Consider the following 16,991-nt stretch of genomic DNA (forward strand, 5'->3'; position numbering starts at 1 on the left):
GAAATATGTTAAGGATAATGTTTCTCAATGTAACATTGCAAAGAACTTTTGGTTAGGATACAACATTTTGTAAACAGTTACCTCAGAAGCTGTACTGTCAGATCTATGTATGTAAGGTTAAACTTTCCACAGTACATCCACTTAAGTAAGTAACCAAACACATGAAGTCACCCTCACCAATAATCCACTGTTCCTTGAAAAAAGTAGCACAAACAGACAACTGACTCATCAATGATGAGTAGAGCTACCCGAGGCCGAGACTCAAGCAGAAGAAAATTAAAAGTTGTTTTGTTTTTTTATGGCTCGAAAGATTGAAGAAAAATATGTTTAATAATTCAACAAGAGCCGCACCTTCAACACATGTACATTCAAATTTTGGAACAGGCTCAACATTGCTGTTTGTTCAATAGTTTTTATCCACTCTCAAAAGTCATTTTATGGCTTTAATATTTCCAGCTGATAAGGAGACTTACAGCATTTCAAATGCCCGTCCAAATGCTTTAAACATCCGCTTTGTCTGTAACAACAGCATCAAACTGCAGAGCATTGTTTTTACTCAAATTCAGCATTTTCTGATGAAAATTTAGCTGCTTTTTTTTTTCCACTGTAACACCCCCATCAGTGCCATTTTTTAGGATATTCTTGGAGATTCATTTTTTTATATATATATTTATGCTTTTGGAGTGAGGGTATCTAATACGCACGTTGTCACTGTGTTTTGTACAACCAACTGTGAGGGCTCTGCTTTTACTTTGAGAAGTCTGGTTTTATTTTGTCTCGTGAGTGTGTGTGTTTTACAAAGGAGATCTTCATCAGTTTGATTTTGTTACCACAAACTTTGTGTAAAGTTCACAACAGAGGTAAAGAGATTTAAACACACCAGTTTAAGGAGGCATGCAGGGGTTGGACCAGCTGCACATGACAGGTGAAGAAGAGAGTGTCGGCGGAGATGTGCAACAGAAGCAGAGGGAACATTTTACAAGATGATAAATGGCACATTTAGATGATTACGGATTATGCTGACAAGATTAAAAGACACGTCCGTCAGAGTTCAGCAACATTTCAGTTTGATTAAATTAAAGTTGTTTTCTTTTCTTTCTTTTTTTTTAAACTACACAGGGTTTATTTTCTCCTTTGATAGTAATCATATTGAACATGTCAGTGGAAACAAGAATATAAAGAAAAATGCTAAACGTGTGTCTAATTAAACTGTTCCTGTGAACCATAAATCATCCTTTAGTATGTTCGGTGTTACAAACTTGAAGAAGCACAGAAAAGATCATCAGACATTGATCTAATCCGTTTTCAGACTTCATTCATATTGAAATGTTGAAATCTTTCCTGCTAGACCAAAGTGTAGCGTTTGATACCGTTGGCCATAACATTTTATTACATCTATTATTAAATGGAGAGTCCTCTTAACACACTGAAGTCAATTATGAAGCTCCACGGCTTCTGTGCAAAGACTAGTTCTGTTTACATTATACTTGCTTTAGAAGGCATAGCATGCATTTTTACTGCTATGCAGATGATACCCACTTTTATTGGTTAAACTGCTGGTATGTCTTAGATACATAATGAGCTTTAATTTTCTGCTTCTAAGTTCAGATAAAACTGAGGTTATTGTAATATGGCATAAAAATCTTAGAAACACTGTGGCTAACAAGATCCTTACTCTGGGCGGCATCGTCTGTTGTAGTGATTTGACACATTATAAGTAAAATTGAAGCACACAGTCCCGTCGCACAACATCAACATTTATTTATATACAAAAATAAAAATGCTTTTTTTACATAAAAGAATTGTAACTTTACAATTCATCACCGATTACGTGGGTACATAGTCCTCATCCTTAACCCATAGTGGTTCGGGTAATTCCTCAGGGCCTTGAAAGGGTGGCCATGCCCAGTCTATCTCATTAATGTCGGGAGAGTCCCCGAAATACAAAAAATCTTCCTCGTCGTCGGTGTCCATAGTCCACACTTGTGGCGGTGAAGGGGGTGGGTTCCACTCTGATACTGGTGAATACGGTGCGTCTTCACTCCAATCTTCAAATGTAGGGTTCATGGCTGGATCTTCAGAGACTAAAGATTGCCCAGCGTCCCTGATACACTCATTTCTGTTACTCTTGCCGGTGCTGATTGTACCAAGTTCTGCCACATTGATGGTTGATTGAGCAGAAGGGATGCAAGATGTCATTTTCATGGAGAATTTAAACCCCAACAGATAAGAAAGGACATTACCGTTCTTTTCCAAAGTTGACAGCCAGCTCTCCGGTTTTAAAAATCGCTGCCACTCCCACCCGCTCTCTAAGATCAACCCACTTCCAGATCACGCCCCCTTCTGTTATTTTAAAAAGAAGACCGCCGTCTCATTCCTTCAAAACCATTTCTAGTTCAAAAACAGAGAGAAGGATGGACTCTGCATCCCTGCGCCACACTGAGGAGGAGGAAAGATCTGCGGGCGAGGGCACAATAGTACCCGACACGCCCGGCTACTATCGCCCCTTGGAGAAACAGCAGCAGCAAGCCGACGAGCTTGACGGTTGGGCATCTTCTTTATTCATCGATACCGTGAAAACCGCGGTGTATCATCTAGTCAACCTTGTAATCAACAAGTACCTCACTGACGAATGCAGCGGCTGTAAGTCCGATCACCCCAACCAGAAACAGCATGAGTGTGTGCAAGTCTTGGAGGATGACTTTTACGCTGAAAATTATTACAGCATCAGAAAAAGACTACTCACCCCTCATTTCATTCCTTCCATTCAACGCCTGCTGATTGCCCGGAACATCAAAATGGACGACGTCAAAGTCCGCACGGTGGCGGAAACTCTCTTGCACGAACTGAAATCGGAAAGGAAAGTCTTTGATGCCATCGCCGAGGCATACACCAATCTGGTAGGGTTGGACATGGTGAAAATCAGACAGCTACGGTTGATTGCAGAGTGTTACAAAGGAGGCTGCTAATGTTTTCTCTGAAAGACTGAGTTTTCCTTCTTTTTTTCTTTTTTCTTTTTTTTTTTCTTTTTTTTTAAACTTAATGGGAGAGCAGTACAAGTCACTCTTAAGGACTTACCCTATGTACCCACGTAATCGGTGATGAATTGTAAAGTTACAATTCTTTTATGTAAAAAAAGCATTTTTATTTTTGTATATAAATAAATGTTGATGTTGTGCGACGGGACTGTGTGCTTCAATTTTACTTATAATGTGTCTAATCACTACAACAGACGATGCCGCCCAGAGTAAGGATCTTGTTAGCCACAGTGTTTCTAAGATTTTTATGCCATATTACAATAACCTCAGTTTTATCTGAACTTAGAAGCAGAAAATTAAAGCTCATTATGTATCTAAGACATACCAGCAGTTTAACCAATAAAAGTGGGTATCATCTGCATAGCAGTAAAAATGCATGCTATGCCTTCTAAAGCAAGTATAATGTAAACAGAACTAGTCTTTGCACAGAAGCCGTGGAGCTTCATAATTGACTTCAGTGTGTTAAGAGGACTCTCCATTTAATAATAGATGTAATAAAATGTTATGGCCAACGGTATCAAACGCTACACTTTGGTCTAGCAGGAAAGATTTCAACATTTCAATATGAATGAAGTCTGGAAACGGATTAGATCAATGTCTGATGATCTTTTCTGTGCTTCTTCAAGTTTGTAACACCGAACATACTAAAGGATGATTTATGGTTCACAGGAACAGTTTAATTAGACACACGTTTAGCATTTTTCTTTATATTCTTGTTTCCACTGACATGTTCAATATGATTACTATCAAAGGAGAAAATAAACCCTGTGTAGTTTAAAAAAAAAGAAAGAAAAGAAAACAACTTTAATTTAATCAAACTGAAATGTTGCTGAACTCTGACGGACGTGTCTTTTAATCTTGTCAGCATAATCCGTAATCATCTAAATGTGCCATTTATCATCTTGTAAAATGTTCCCTCTGCTTCTGTTGCACATCTCCGCTGACACTCTCTTCTTCACCTGTCATGTGCAGCTGGTCCAACCCCTGCATGCCTCCTTAAACTGGTGTGTTTAAATCTCTTTACCTCTGTTGTGAACTTTACACAAAGTTTGTGGTAACAAAATCAAACTGATGAAGATCTCCTTTGTAAAACACACACACTCACGAGACAAAATAAAACCAGACTTCTCAAAGTAAAAGCAGAGCCCTCACAGTTGGTTGTACAAAACACAGTGACAACGTGCGTATTAGATACCCTCACTCCAAAAGCATAAATATATATATAAAAAAATGAATCTCCAAGAATATCCTAAAAAATGGCACTGATGGGGGTGTTACAGTGGAAAAAAAAAAGCAGCTAAATTTTCATCAGAAAATGCTGAATTTGAGTAAAAACAATGCTCTGCAGTTTGATGCTGTTGTTACAGACAAAGCGGATGTTTAAAGCATTTGGACGGGCATTTGAAATGCTGTAAGTCTCCTTATCAGCTGGAAATATTAAAGCCATAAAATGACTTTTGAGAGTGGATAAAAACTATTGAACAAACAGCAATGTTGAGCCTGTTCCAAAATTTGAATGTACATGTGTTGAAGGTGCGGCTCTTGTTGAATTATTAAACATATTTTTCTTCAATCTTTCGAGCCATAAAAAAACAAAACAACTTTTAATTTTCTTCTGCTTGAGTCTCGGCCTCGGGTAGCTCTACTCATCATTGATGAGTCAGTTGTCTGTTTGTGCTACTTTTTTCAAGGAACAGTGGATTATTGGTGAGGGTGACTTCATGTGTTTGGTTACTTACTTAAGTGGATGTACTGTGGAAAGTTTAACCTTACATACATAGATCTGACAGTACAGCTTCTGAGGTAACTGTTTACAAAATGTTGTATCCTAACCAAAAGTTCTTTGCAATGTTACATTGAGAAACATTATCCTTAACATATTTCACCCGCATAAAGTACTATGGCCGTCACACTGTCATTTAGAATTGTTTAAATAACTCGTGTCTTAAGTCCTTCCATCAGACAGAAAATAACAAAGCTGCGTGGTTCACTTTTACATCACAAAATGTTAGAAATATAAGCCGTTCATAACAACCTGAAAGGTTGGGAGTTGAAAATGCAAACCAATGGAAGTAGAAGACTATAATGTCACAGAGCACACGGTGTCTATTATTGTGTAGATATTTATAAATAAGAGCTTAATAAAGATGCTTCATTTCTTAAGAAATATGCATGTGGAGTGATCTTTATCAAAAGTAGAAGTCACATCTGTGGCTATACCATTGTACACCACAACTTTAAAAATCTATAGTGTGTGAGGTTGTGCAAATAAAGGGGGCCTTGCCCTTCTTGAACCCAGTGTGTGACAAACCATCTGTTGGGGGTTGTGGATTTGACACCTTAGCATTGTGAAAGTGGGGAAACACGCTTATGGCTGAGCATAAGATTTCTGCTTACAATGTAGAATCTCAGTTCTAAATTAAATTCAAAATGTTTTTTGTAAGTGTTGCTAATGTATACTTTGACTTCTAAAGCACACACACACACAAGAACAACAACACAGAGAAAAAGAAGAGGGGGTAGTTTTACTACGCATCATAAAAACACAATCATTCATCTTCCAACTGTATCTTTCTGTTCTGACTTCAGAGTCCTTGTTTGTTTACTGAGCCGTACTTTGGGAGTCATACTGTTGTGATACTGGGAGAAAAGGGTAAGGTGTGATAGACTAAACCATTACAGACAAAACTTCAAAAACCTAAAGAGTGTGTGAGACTGCTAGCTGTGTTGTCCAGCAATAAACTTATCTACAATGTGTTAGTAAAGAGTGACTTGTACTTCTGTCCCATTAAGCAATGGTTTTTCACTGCAAACTATAAAAGGAATCTGGGTTTAAATAGAACACAGTAGTGTTGGATTAAGTGCAGGAAACACTAGTATAAGGTGTCTATGAAACAAATCTCCTTCAGCATTCATAATGACCAAAGTGATGACTACTGGCATTTCTCTCAGTCAACTGATTGTGTTTAGGGAAAAAGCAGCTAAATACATTGAGATTGCGCCACATTGTTAGTGAGCTGTGGGTTTTGTCAAACTTGGAGTGAACAAAAGCAGAAAAACAGTAAAAGATTCGGACATTGAAATTCTGGTTTATTTCATGAATACAATGAAACATTTTAGTCCACAGAGCAAAGTAGCATACATGATAAATGGATACACATAACACAGACAGTGAGAAGTAAAACTCATTGTCATACCAGATGTTATATTCTGTAAACTTAAAATAAAACCCCAGAAATTAGAGTTTAGTGTTTTAAGTCTTCTATTAAAAAACATGAGTCAACACTTCTTTCTCCTGGCAGCATTGCTGAAGTGACACTTTAACGACGCTTAAATTCACAGTCGTTATGATGATAAAACATGTTCTCTCATTAACAAATGTCTGCGCTGTCACTTGTCATGAAAATCTCCAGAGCCAGGGTTCAAGCTTCCTCTTCAATCACCACTGATCATTATTAGAGCCCACAAAAGATTTTTCACATTATCCCCATAAACAACATGCGTTTATAGAAATCATTGTGACAGAAAGATTTAGATTCTTGTTTCACAATGTGCATAAACTCAAAATCTTTAGTTTCATAGTTGTAAAGTATAGAAAAGATTACATTTGTTCCAATGTATGAAATACACTTCTTGTAAAACAAAAAAAGTTGATTCAAAATGCATTAAAAAAAAGCTCCTGCCATCACCTTTCTCCTGTACACACACACACACGCAGCATTACACATACTCACTCACACACACATGCACATACACAGGGAGAGAGAGAGAGATCATTAATACAAAAGATTGCAGCAGCTTTTGGATTTTCACTCTTTAATATGAACATAAAATTCATTCCAATTTTTTGCCTTTGCTTCAATGAAGATGTGTCTTTAAACCTACGATACCATTCCTGTTCAGAAAGTTTGCTGACATAGTAAAGAAGTGGTTAGGGAACTCAGTAAGTATGAGCAGCAATAGCTGAGGGACACTTTCTCAAATAAAGAGGATTTCATCATCTGCAGTTCGTGAAAAAAAAAGTGCCACATTAAAAAAAAAACAAATCAGCAGATCCACAAATTATGGATACAGACTTATCAGCATACAGTTTAAAGGCATGCATTAGAGTGCATTGGTGCACACTTGGGCATCTTTTATTTAACATGTTTATACCACTGTGAATTTTGCTATATAAATATGCTCAAGAGTCTAGAGTGTGACATCCAGCTAAAAATCGAAAATATATATTTTTAAATCAGTAACTTTGCAAATTTAGAGGAAATGTTTTTGGTCAACAAATGAGTCGCCTTTTAAAAAGGGTTTGAATAATTAGAGCTGACAGAGAGACATACATACATACCGTGTGAAAGGATGTCTTGGAGCAGAGAAGCACGCTGTATTGTTGCTTTTCTCTTATGCATAAGCAACGCCAGCATGTCAGAAACGCTCTGTGCGGGCAAAGCCGGTTCCAACGCACGTCGAGGCATCAACTGGCCTTTCTGCCGGCTGGCTGGACCCTCAGCTTTCATGCTGGGATCTGCAGCACAACTTCGCACTGGCCACTGGGGCAAAACGGATTTTAAACTTTGAAGTACTAGTTTGGTTCTTCACTGCTCGCAGAGAATTAACAATTAAAGAAAGCGATCCAACACGAAACTCAATTCAAACAGCACACTCGGTATTGTCCGCAACCGCGCTCAGTTTCACAAATAAACAAAATGCTTGCACCAGCCATAGACACAGGAGGGAAAACTGAAAACTTCCCAGAAACTGACATTGTAATAAATTAATCACGCTAAAGTCGCCTCTACGCTTTTTTGGAAAGAGCCTTTATACATAGCATATGTCAAGCAGACTTAGTGCATGATAAATAATGTGTAGCCTTAGAATTTAACATCTAGAGTTTAAAAAGACACACAGGTCAGTACCTTCGCTATTGTCTCTAAACATTAAGATCCATTAAAAATCAGTTTTATCAACAGAGGACCCATGAAACGAGCAAAGCTGACAATTCTGAAGAGCACGGTGCATGCTCTCATTTCACAAGTGGACCTACATTTTCCAGAAAGACCACACAGTTAAAACCTGTAAAATACTGAATTAAGAGTTTTGCACTATGTTTCACCAAGTTAAAAAACAAATCCAGCAAAGCTGCTTCTACCAGAAACATTTATCTTTCAGATCAGTGTCTAAAAAGCACCATTAAAAAAATGTGATCCTGCATTTACAAAAGTAACTCATTCACAGTGAAAACCAAAACGCACACAGCGTTTGATAAACAACATTAAAATAATGTATTGCACATCTATGTTTTAAAAATGGCATCAAAATTCAATGCGTATTTTCTCTAAAAATTTACGGTCGAATACACAAACTAACGTGCGGGTGTCAGGCTCAAGGATAGAGTTTGCTGGCTTTTATAAACCTTTATGCCTCTTCCCCCACCCCAAAGCACAGACCTCAAATTCACCTTAACTACCCCCCTCCCCAAAGTGCAGTTGTTAAAAACACACAAAATCTACCATTTCGGTTAGAGTGTGTAAAAACACTATTGCAAAAGTAACTCCTGTTTGTATATATTCACACTGAAAACTAAAACGCATCGGCTGATAAACACTAATTAAATAATGCGTTGCACATCTGTGTTTTAAAGAATGTCTGGGAAAGCCTTCGCGTATTTTTGTTTTAATTATTTTAAATTTTAACTGAAAATTAATGCGAACTAACGGCGCTGTTCTTAGGTGAAAGTTTTTTGGGGTGGGATGCAATTATTTAATGAAAGGGATAAAAGTTTGGTCTCTCTCCACCTCCTTATTCACCATTTTTTGAGATAAACGGCGTCTTAAAGTCTAAAACAGCCAGCAATGAGTTGTTAGAAACAATGCAACAAGGTTGGGGAGTCGCTTAACTAACCGTAGAAAATCTGCTTATAAAGCACACTGCTGTTTCAGTTCGATTATCTGACAACAAAACTCTTTCTATAGAATAAAAGACAAAGAAATTCCTGTTTGTATAAATTTACCATGAAAAACAAAATGCCTACAGAGGCTGATGAACCTTAATTAAAAAACACCCTGCTAGGAGGAAACAGAGCATGCGCAGTGGGACCGCACGGCCACAGGAAGTGCCCCATTTCGGAAGAGTGAAAGCGCGTACATGAGAGTGCATGCGCGCGTGCTCGTACGTGCACAAGATGCCAGTTTTTAAGCTCGGCAAAGGGGGTGTGGGGGGCAATCCCCCCAGGCAAAAAACCCCCACCCCTCCCCTGACCTCTGACCCCTCACCCCCCCACCCCACCCCACCCCCTCCTCCCCCAAAAAGGTGCCATATATATTCTTCTAACCTATTTTTTTCTTGATTTAATGAATTTTAAAAAATGCCAGCAAACTAGTGACAAAGATACTTGGGCAGGTTGTCATATTATAGAACTATAGAAAACAGACATGCAGGCTACCCAGGTGAACGCCGTGGCCGAATATGGTACTGAAGCAATAGGAATGTTATATCTAAAAGCTCTGTGGTCATCGGAGCCTTACAGCTAACTGAATTAAATGTACAGTCGAGTCATGCAGTATGCTCACAACTTTTATATATTCAGTATGTGGGTCGGAGTGAATGTGGACAGACAAAACATACTACTGAGTTTAATTTTGTTTGTACGTCGTATTTATGAATAAAAAAAGAAAGTAATCAAATTAGATATTGATATTTTCATGTGGGAATTGATCCTGCAACATGAAATGCTGATATTGGAAGTACTGAGATTCCAGGATCGCTCCTCCTGGTGAGGAGGAGAGTGCAAGTGCATCGCAAAAACACATAAATATGACTGACACCTGTAAACGAAGCAGCATCTGGCTGCAGTTTAAAGAAGCAGCAGGTACTCACTAAGAGAAACCGAATCAGCTGAGGCATTTGATGTTTCTGAATGTAGACCTGCACTGAGGACAGACTGTCTGGCTGCTGAGTTTGGTTCTGTTCTGTGGATTTGTTTGCAGTGTTTTGTTTTTCTGTTGAACTGAAATTAAAAGTTTGATTAAAATACTAAACAAAAGTAAGAATTCCTGCTTTTGTAACAGAACAAATTAACAAAATTAGGCAATTATAAAGCTTCTCATAAAAAAACACTAAATGCAAAAGGGTTCATCAACACACAAAGCATTCATATTAGCCTAGTAAAGCTAAAATATGAGGCTACGGATGATAATAAATTAGGAGCCATTTGGGAGCCAAAAGAGCCGCCTCTCTGAAAAGACCTAAACTTCCCATCACTAGTCAGTGAGCCGCAAACACCACGTCACGTTGGCCACTGACAGAAAATGGCGGTAAACATGTTGTTAAAACTTTAAGCACTTATTTCTTAAATCCAGCTCCACACACAGTGTTACGTCTATGTCAGTTATGTGTAGCATTGCATGTCCCCTTTAACCCTAAGGAGATCCTTAAATATCCTGAAGTAATTGTTCCTAATGAGAAAAACTGGCAGCTTCCCAAAAAGTGCAATAATAATGTTATATATTAATATTGTTTTCCACTTTAAATGAGTCCGTCTTTTAAAACTACTTCTGCCTAAGATATTCGTATCAAGTGTCATTATATTTTGGGGGTTTTAACCCTTTGAAGGCCAGTATGTTTACATAGCTGCACTGTTTTATTTAACCGAAAACCCCCCAAAAAACTAAAATATTTACCATAAAATACATTTCAAGAAAGATTTCATTGCTATTATAATTAGGCCTTTAGATTGGCACCAACGATGATTTTGATTCATCATTATTTTTTTTGCAGGGGCACAGTAAATGTAATAGTTAGAACCTCTAATGATATATGTTTTTCACTTTTTCCACACTAAATGTTTATTACCTTGCGTTCTAAAATAAAATAAAAAATAATGTAAATAAAAATACAAGATCGGTTTGAACTAGAAAAACATTTATTTTAGAAAGACGAACATGAACATTTATGTTGTTGGGGATGGGGAGAGAGACAGAGAGACAGAGAGAGAGGTAGTATGTGTCTGGGTGTGAGAGTCCTGCTCAGGCGGCGCAGTTGTTACAAATGGACACACTGTGGTCCTTGCATGTATACTTCTCACATTTGCAGCAGGTGTTGACAATTCTTCTCCTTTTTCCTTTGCAAAGTTCGCACTGCCTCCTGCCCTTACATTTAATGATGGGAGAGGGGCCTGCAGCCGCTGCAGCCGCTGCAGTCACATCTGTGACTACTGCTGCAGCAGCTGATGAGCGGGGAAGGCGCTCTCTCTTTGCTATGTGTGGGTTCACCAGCATTTCTCCCACTTCTTCAATGAAGAGCCTCCGTCTGTATCCTTTCTGCTTCTGCCAGGATGACTCGATTGATGTCCACAGGACGTAGGCGTTGTAAAGTGAAACATCAAGGACGTTGTGGAAGAGGGCCAGTGGCCAATAATTTGTTCTCCTCCTGCAGGAGTAGGTGCCAACAACCTAACAAAAAAAAAAGCATAAAACATAAAACTTACATAAATTTTAGACAAGAATATATGAGCAAGAATGAATAAATATATGCGTAACTGGTGCGTAATGACACCTACCTTATCAAGGTTGTCGACACCTCCTTTGCATTTGTTGTAATCTTGGATTATGACAGGCTTTCTCTTCCCTTCATTGCTCACGTCTGGACTGCGGTGTTTTGTGCTTAGTAGCAGCACATTCTTGCCCCGTCGGGGGATGTAAGACACGAGTGTGTGGGTCTTCGTAAAAGCGAAGATGGAGGAGAAGATCTCTCTCTTTTTTGCCTGGAGCAAATGAGGTGGAAGCTCAGGCTTGTTTTGGCGAATTGTGCCAACCAGGGTCATTTTCCTCTTGAGTAGCTCATCTGCCAGTGCACAGGAAGTGAAAAAATTGTCACAGGTGACGACGTGTCCCTGGAGCCCCTCTGTCATGTCCAGGACCACCCTCATCCCCTGGTTGACCTCAACACGATCTGGAGCTGCTTTGCCCGTGTACACCTGCAGTCTCCAGGCGTAGGATGTTTTGACATCACAGGCTGCCCAAATCTTGATACCATATTTGGCCGGCTTTTTTGGCATGTACTGCCTGAAGCTGCACCTGCCTCTGAACGCGACGAGTTGTTCATCCACGCAGAGATCTCTGTCTGGGCTGAACAGCATCTCCAGGCGGTGCGTCCACATATTCCAGACTTTGCGGAAGGGAGCCAACTTGTCAACACGGCGTGGGGAGCGGGATAGCTTGTCATCAAACCGCAGTGCTCTGCTGATGTGTTGAAATCTCTTCTGGGACATCGTAGCCCTGAAAATGCTCCGTCCCCATTTCTCACTCCAGAGGCTCATCGTTGCTTCATGTTTTGACCTGTAAACACCGGACAAAACGAGCAGCCCCACATAAGCCCGAAACTCCTCTGCGTCTATATCTCGCCAGCCGGGGATTTTGCGATTCCCATGCAGGTTTGTCATGGACACAATATGCTGCACGATCTCATCCGTTAGCAACAGTGCGAAGCTGGATATGGGGTCAACGATTCGGGCAGTGGCATAGCGTGTAGGTCCCGGGGTCAGACCAGTGGCTGCTGGGATGTAGCGGAACGTCTCAGCGTTTGTGGGAGACCAAGATATTTTTCCATTTTTTGAAGTCCATGCTGTTTCATCAATTTTTCCTCCGTTTTCATCTTCAGCCGCTGCTGTTTCATCAATTTTCTCTCCGCTTTCATCTTCATCCGAGTCGGAACTGGACCCCAGCTGCTCTGTTTCTGCCTCCGATACCTCCTCCGCTTCCTCCTCGTCCCCAGATTCCACGGGGGATAACGCGGAGCTATCCTCGTACTCAGAGTTCATGATCACTGGATATCACGGATATTTAAATATATTTGCTTATGCGGCCAGGAGATCGTTTCTCTTGCATTCTCTTTTGCAAGCACATGCAGGACTGAACCGATTCAAAACTCTATCCGGTTAGTGGTGACGCATGGACCCTGCTTCCGGTCAGTCCAGCTAACGTAAAGCTACAAATATCTGTACTGTTTAGGTTACGTCCACACGTAGACAGGTATTTTTGAAAACAGAGATTTTCCGTTTTCGTTTTTTTTTTTTTTTTTTTTTTTAAATCCCGTCCGCACGTGCAGTTTTGAAAAAAAAAAAAGGCAATCGCTGTAAGGAGCACGCCAAAGCAACAGGTGGCGATATAATCCTAACCTTGCAGAAATGTTGGCCAATCAGAAGTCTTGAAGCCAGGGCGGGAAAGCATAAACAAAGACGGCGGAACTTTTTTTTTACTTCTAACTTTATTTCAAGACGAACAATAACAACAAATATAAAACATCAAACAGAGAATGTGCAATAGTACTGCAAAAAAGAGAGAGGGGTGCGAGACATTGAATAATCAAACAAAGACATTAAACATATTACAAATATTGATGGTTTTTAAAGCTTTTTTGGTGTGAAATAAAGGATTGTATTCACATAGAGTTCAGCTTCTTAACTGAAGCTGAAAAAGTGTGGCTTCTTACTTGAGAACTAAAAAGCATTCCAGTCTTTCCTACTAAAGTCAGTATAACCAAATAGCACATTTTGGTAAAAAAGCACAAAATCTGATAAGACATCGCATAGAAGCAGAACTGAGTCGTACATGTTACAGACAATGAGGTGGAATTATTCCTCAATATCACACTGGAATATGAGACAGCAAAAAAAAAAAGGGGGGGGGGGGTGGACTGGGAGACTTGTCAGGCGAAATAAGGTTAGCCTACCATACATGTATAAACGAATGCCCTACTGTATTTCAGTAGCCCAATTATAGATGCCTTTAGCACCTTTAGGTTTGACCTAGTAATGATACAGCTCAGCTTCATTTCTTTAACTACTGTGTAGCTTAACCTATACGAAGTCATCATAATTACAGATTTAAATTCATCTGAATCTGCAGTGTAACTGTGTTGGTGTTGAATCACTACCTCAAGAAAGTTGTAGAGTTAAAAGTATAGGAAAAGCGAACAACCTAAAATATTTAAGTGTAGCACTTAAGTAAATATTAATCTTGGTATTCCACCACTGATTTATTTTTAACATTTATTGTGGTTAATTTGTTTTTCATTATTTTATTCTACCTTTTGTCAAGGCAAAACTCAAGGGCCACAGACAGGACAGACTTAAAAGAAGACTTTCAACTGAAACACATTTGCGTAATGTTGCAGAGGTGGACATACAGATGAAGAAAAGAATTCTGGATATGATGGAGACATCTGAGAGGCGAGCTTCTGAACATCACAGTAAATTATGAGTCACTCTTGAGAGACAAGTTCAGTTGCAGATGGATTTTTACTGCTAAGACAAGTCATGCATCCACCACCACAACCTTTCAACCTGCCACCACACCATGGTGGGCACATCTATGCATGTGCACCACCACCACACGCTGTACCTGGCTCATTTCCACCCAACAGTACCATAACTGAGCTGCCAAGCAGTACACCCTACCCACCCCTACCTTTGCAGGGAGCAGGGCAATTTTCCTTCACACGAGCACTTTTGTAGGATGATATTTGAAATAATCTGCATCATTACCTATGCTGGGCAATAAATAACTTATGTTGGGAGCTTTTGGGGCTGCATCTGTATGCTCAACTGTTGGCATGTTAAATGTTTTCTATTAGCTATTATGCAGCTCAAATCTTTTCTGTTCAAAACAACACTTTGACTTTGACTTTGACTTAAGTGTAAGAGGTCTTCCTTGTAATTTACAGCCCCCCCCCCCCCCCCCAAAAAAAAAATAATCAGACCCAACCAATGTAACCCCTTCAATAAAATTATGAATTATCTTACATAAATAGGCTGTTGATTTTCTTCACTCGTTTCAGTTGTTACCAGCAAAATAGTTGCATGTTTAATCATCTGGAAATTGTCTAAAGACCAAGAAAGATGCCCAACTGATTTTCTTTACCAAATGGACCATCCCGGACTTACCGTATTGGTCCATTTGATTGACCTTTGCCTTTATTGTTTATTTTATTTTCACTTGCTACACACGGGGACAGACATGACGGGGGGAAAGAAAGGGAGAAAGAAAGAGAGGTATGGAAAGAAAAACAGCGGGGAAGAGGAACGGTGATAAAGGGCAAAAAACAAAATAAACAGACAAAAAATACAAATATCAATCACCTGTTGAGAAAGAAAAAAGAGAAAACAAGCAAAAAAAAACAGCAATATAATAAACAACATCATCGCGATGATCTATGTGAATGTAAGAGTAAATACTAAATATTGAATATTATTGTGCAGCACGTAAGATCGACAGCGCACAGTGTGCTTTGAGGTAGCAGCCTAAAAAGGTGTAGTTTGTGTCTGTGAGCACCTGTGACGATATGGTAGAGGGTGTGGGGAGCCATAGCCCCGTCCTCCAGGGCATGAAGGAGGTATGGAGGAGATTCAGGCTCCAGACATCCAGAAGCCAGGGGGGGTTGCAGTGACGTGCCCTTGAGCTCCGCTGGCAGCCAGCTGTGCCAGAGTGACCGAGCCCCAGGCCAAGAGGCTGAGGGCACCCCACCCCCGAAGGGGCCCGAGCGAGCCCGAGTCTGATACCCGACCTGACATATAGACAAACAGGCACACACAGATACAAACATACATTCCCACCCTCATGCTCTCATATGCAATTACTCAGCACTCACCCAACGTGGAGACAGACATAAATAGACACTGTACACACAATCACACTCCCCAAGTGTACTCTATACCCCAGGTCTAGGTACCCTTGCCCCTGGAGGGGGAAACTGCACCCAGACCCAGGTAGTGTTACCCTTTCCCCTGGGGTGGAGAGAAGCAGACCTCAGCAGCAGCAGGGAGGCCCCACATTCCAGACCCCAATTGGATGGCCAACTCCTCCTCCCAGCCCCCCCCCACCCCAACAGGCAACAGAGAACGGGGGTGTGTGAAGACTCCAAACCTCCCTCCACCCGCTCATATGTAGTGTTGATGCATGTGCGTTCTCAGGTGCATTTAAATATGCTAACCATGTGTTTGTTCAAAATTTATTTGAGACAAGAATCTGTCAGAACTTTTGTAATTATATTTCTCTGTTATTGTGTTTTGTTTCACCAGTGCATGTGTGATTTTTCCAAACCGATAATTAAAGTGGCCGGTATTGTCAACTAACTCTTCTGGCTCTCTTGCTTATTGCCGTAGCGTGTTTGGCATTTTTTTTACCTTTATTTTTAAAAAATATCAAGAGCTAATAGAAATCAGATGAGTAAACAGCAGAGAGCAATCAGGAAATCAGGATGGAAAGTAAAACTTAGGACTGATACAAACATTAACGGCACCAGTAACGGCCTTCAGTGACAGACTGCTGCATCCTAGATGCATGAAGGAGCATTTCCGCAGGTCCTTCCTCCCTGCAGCTGTCAGACTGTACAATCAGAACTGCTCCCAACAAACATAGATGTTTACATCAGCACTGTAACTGCAATAAGTTAATCAACCAATTCGCACTACAACCTGGTTTGCCTCTTATCTGTAGTTATTTTTATTTAATTTAATAACTGTACAATACTCTCTATATATAGTAATTTTGTCCTTAATGTAAATATGTAAGAAACATTGTGTATGTTTCTGTTCTGTGTCCTGTGTACTGTTTGTTTGTATATGTGTCTTTTTGGCTGCTGTTACAACCAAATTTCCCCTTGTGGGACAATTAAAGGATTATTCTATTCTATTCTAACACTGAAACATAAAGAACGATGAAGGAACAGCCTACAGGAACATATCAAACACGACCATAAGAAGACTCATCTGTCGTCAAGTACACTGCCATTCCCATTGTAGAACGATCGTGCTGCGTTCTTGGGAAGTCTGGACTCCCGTGTGAACTTAGGACGTCCAGAGTAGTGAGAATATCCTGTGGTATGAGGTCTGGTTGATAGCATTGTCCTGTTCTAACTGCTTCAGACATCTATCACCCTCTTCCTGTAGCCACTTCCTGGGTC

General features: G+C 40.0%; 1 protein-coding gene across 1 annotated transcript; it reads right to left on the reverse strand.

Moving 5' to 3' along the window:
* Positions 1-10,940: 10,940 nt before the first annotated feature.
* LOC134637202 (piggyBac transposable element-derived protein 4-like) lies at positions 10,941-12,974 on the reverse strand. The gene is made up of 2 exons (XM_063487568.1): positions 11,590-12,974; positions 10,941-11,482 (listed from the first exon to the last, which is right to left on the reverse strand). Exons 1-2 carry the CDS (start codon positions 12,847-12,849, stop codon positions 11,057-11,059), a joined length of 1,686 nt encoding a protein of 561 aa, XP_063343638.1. The 5' UTR covers positions 12,850-12,974; the 3' UTR covers positions 10,941-11,056.
* Between the last annotated feature and the right edge of the window lie 4,017 nt (positions 12,975-16,991).

This window comes from Pelmatolapia mariae, linkage group LG2 (assembly GCF_036321145.2).
Source record: "Pelmatolapia mariae isolate MD_Pm_ZW linkage group LG2, Pm_UMD_F_2, whole genome shotgun sequence".
Lineage (NCBI taxonomy): Eukaryota > Metazoa > Chordata > Actinopteri > Cichliformes > Cichlidae > Pelmatolapia > Pelmatolapia mariae.

Coding starts and splice junctions, on each gene's coding strand:
- LOC134637202 (XM_063487568.1), bottom strand. CDS start 12,849: ATGAACTCTGAGTACGAGGATAGCTCCGCGTTATCCCCCGTGGAATCT. Junction 11,483..11,589: donor GTGTCGACAACCTTGATAAG/GTAGGTGTCATT, acceptor TTTTTTTGTTAG/GTTGTTGGCACCTACTCCTG.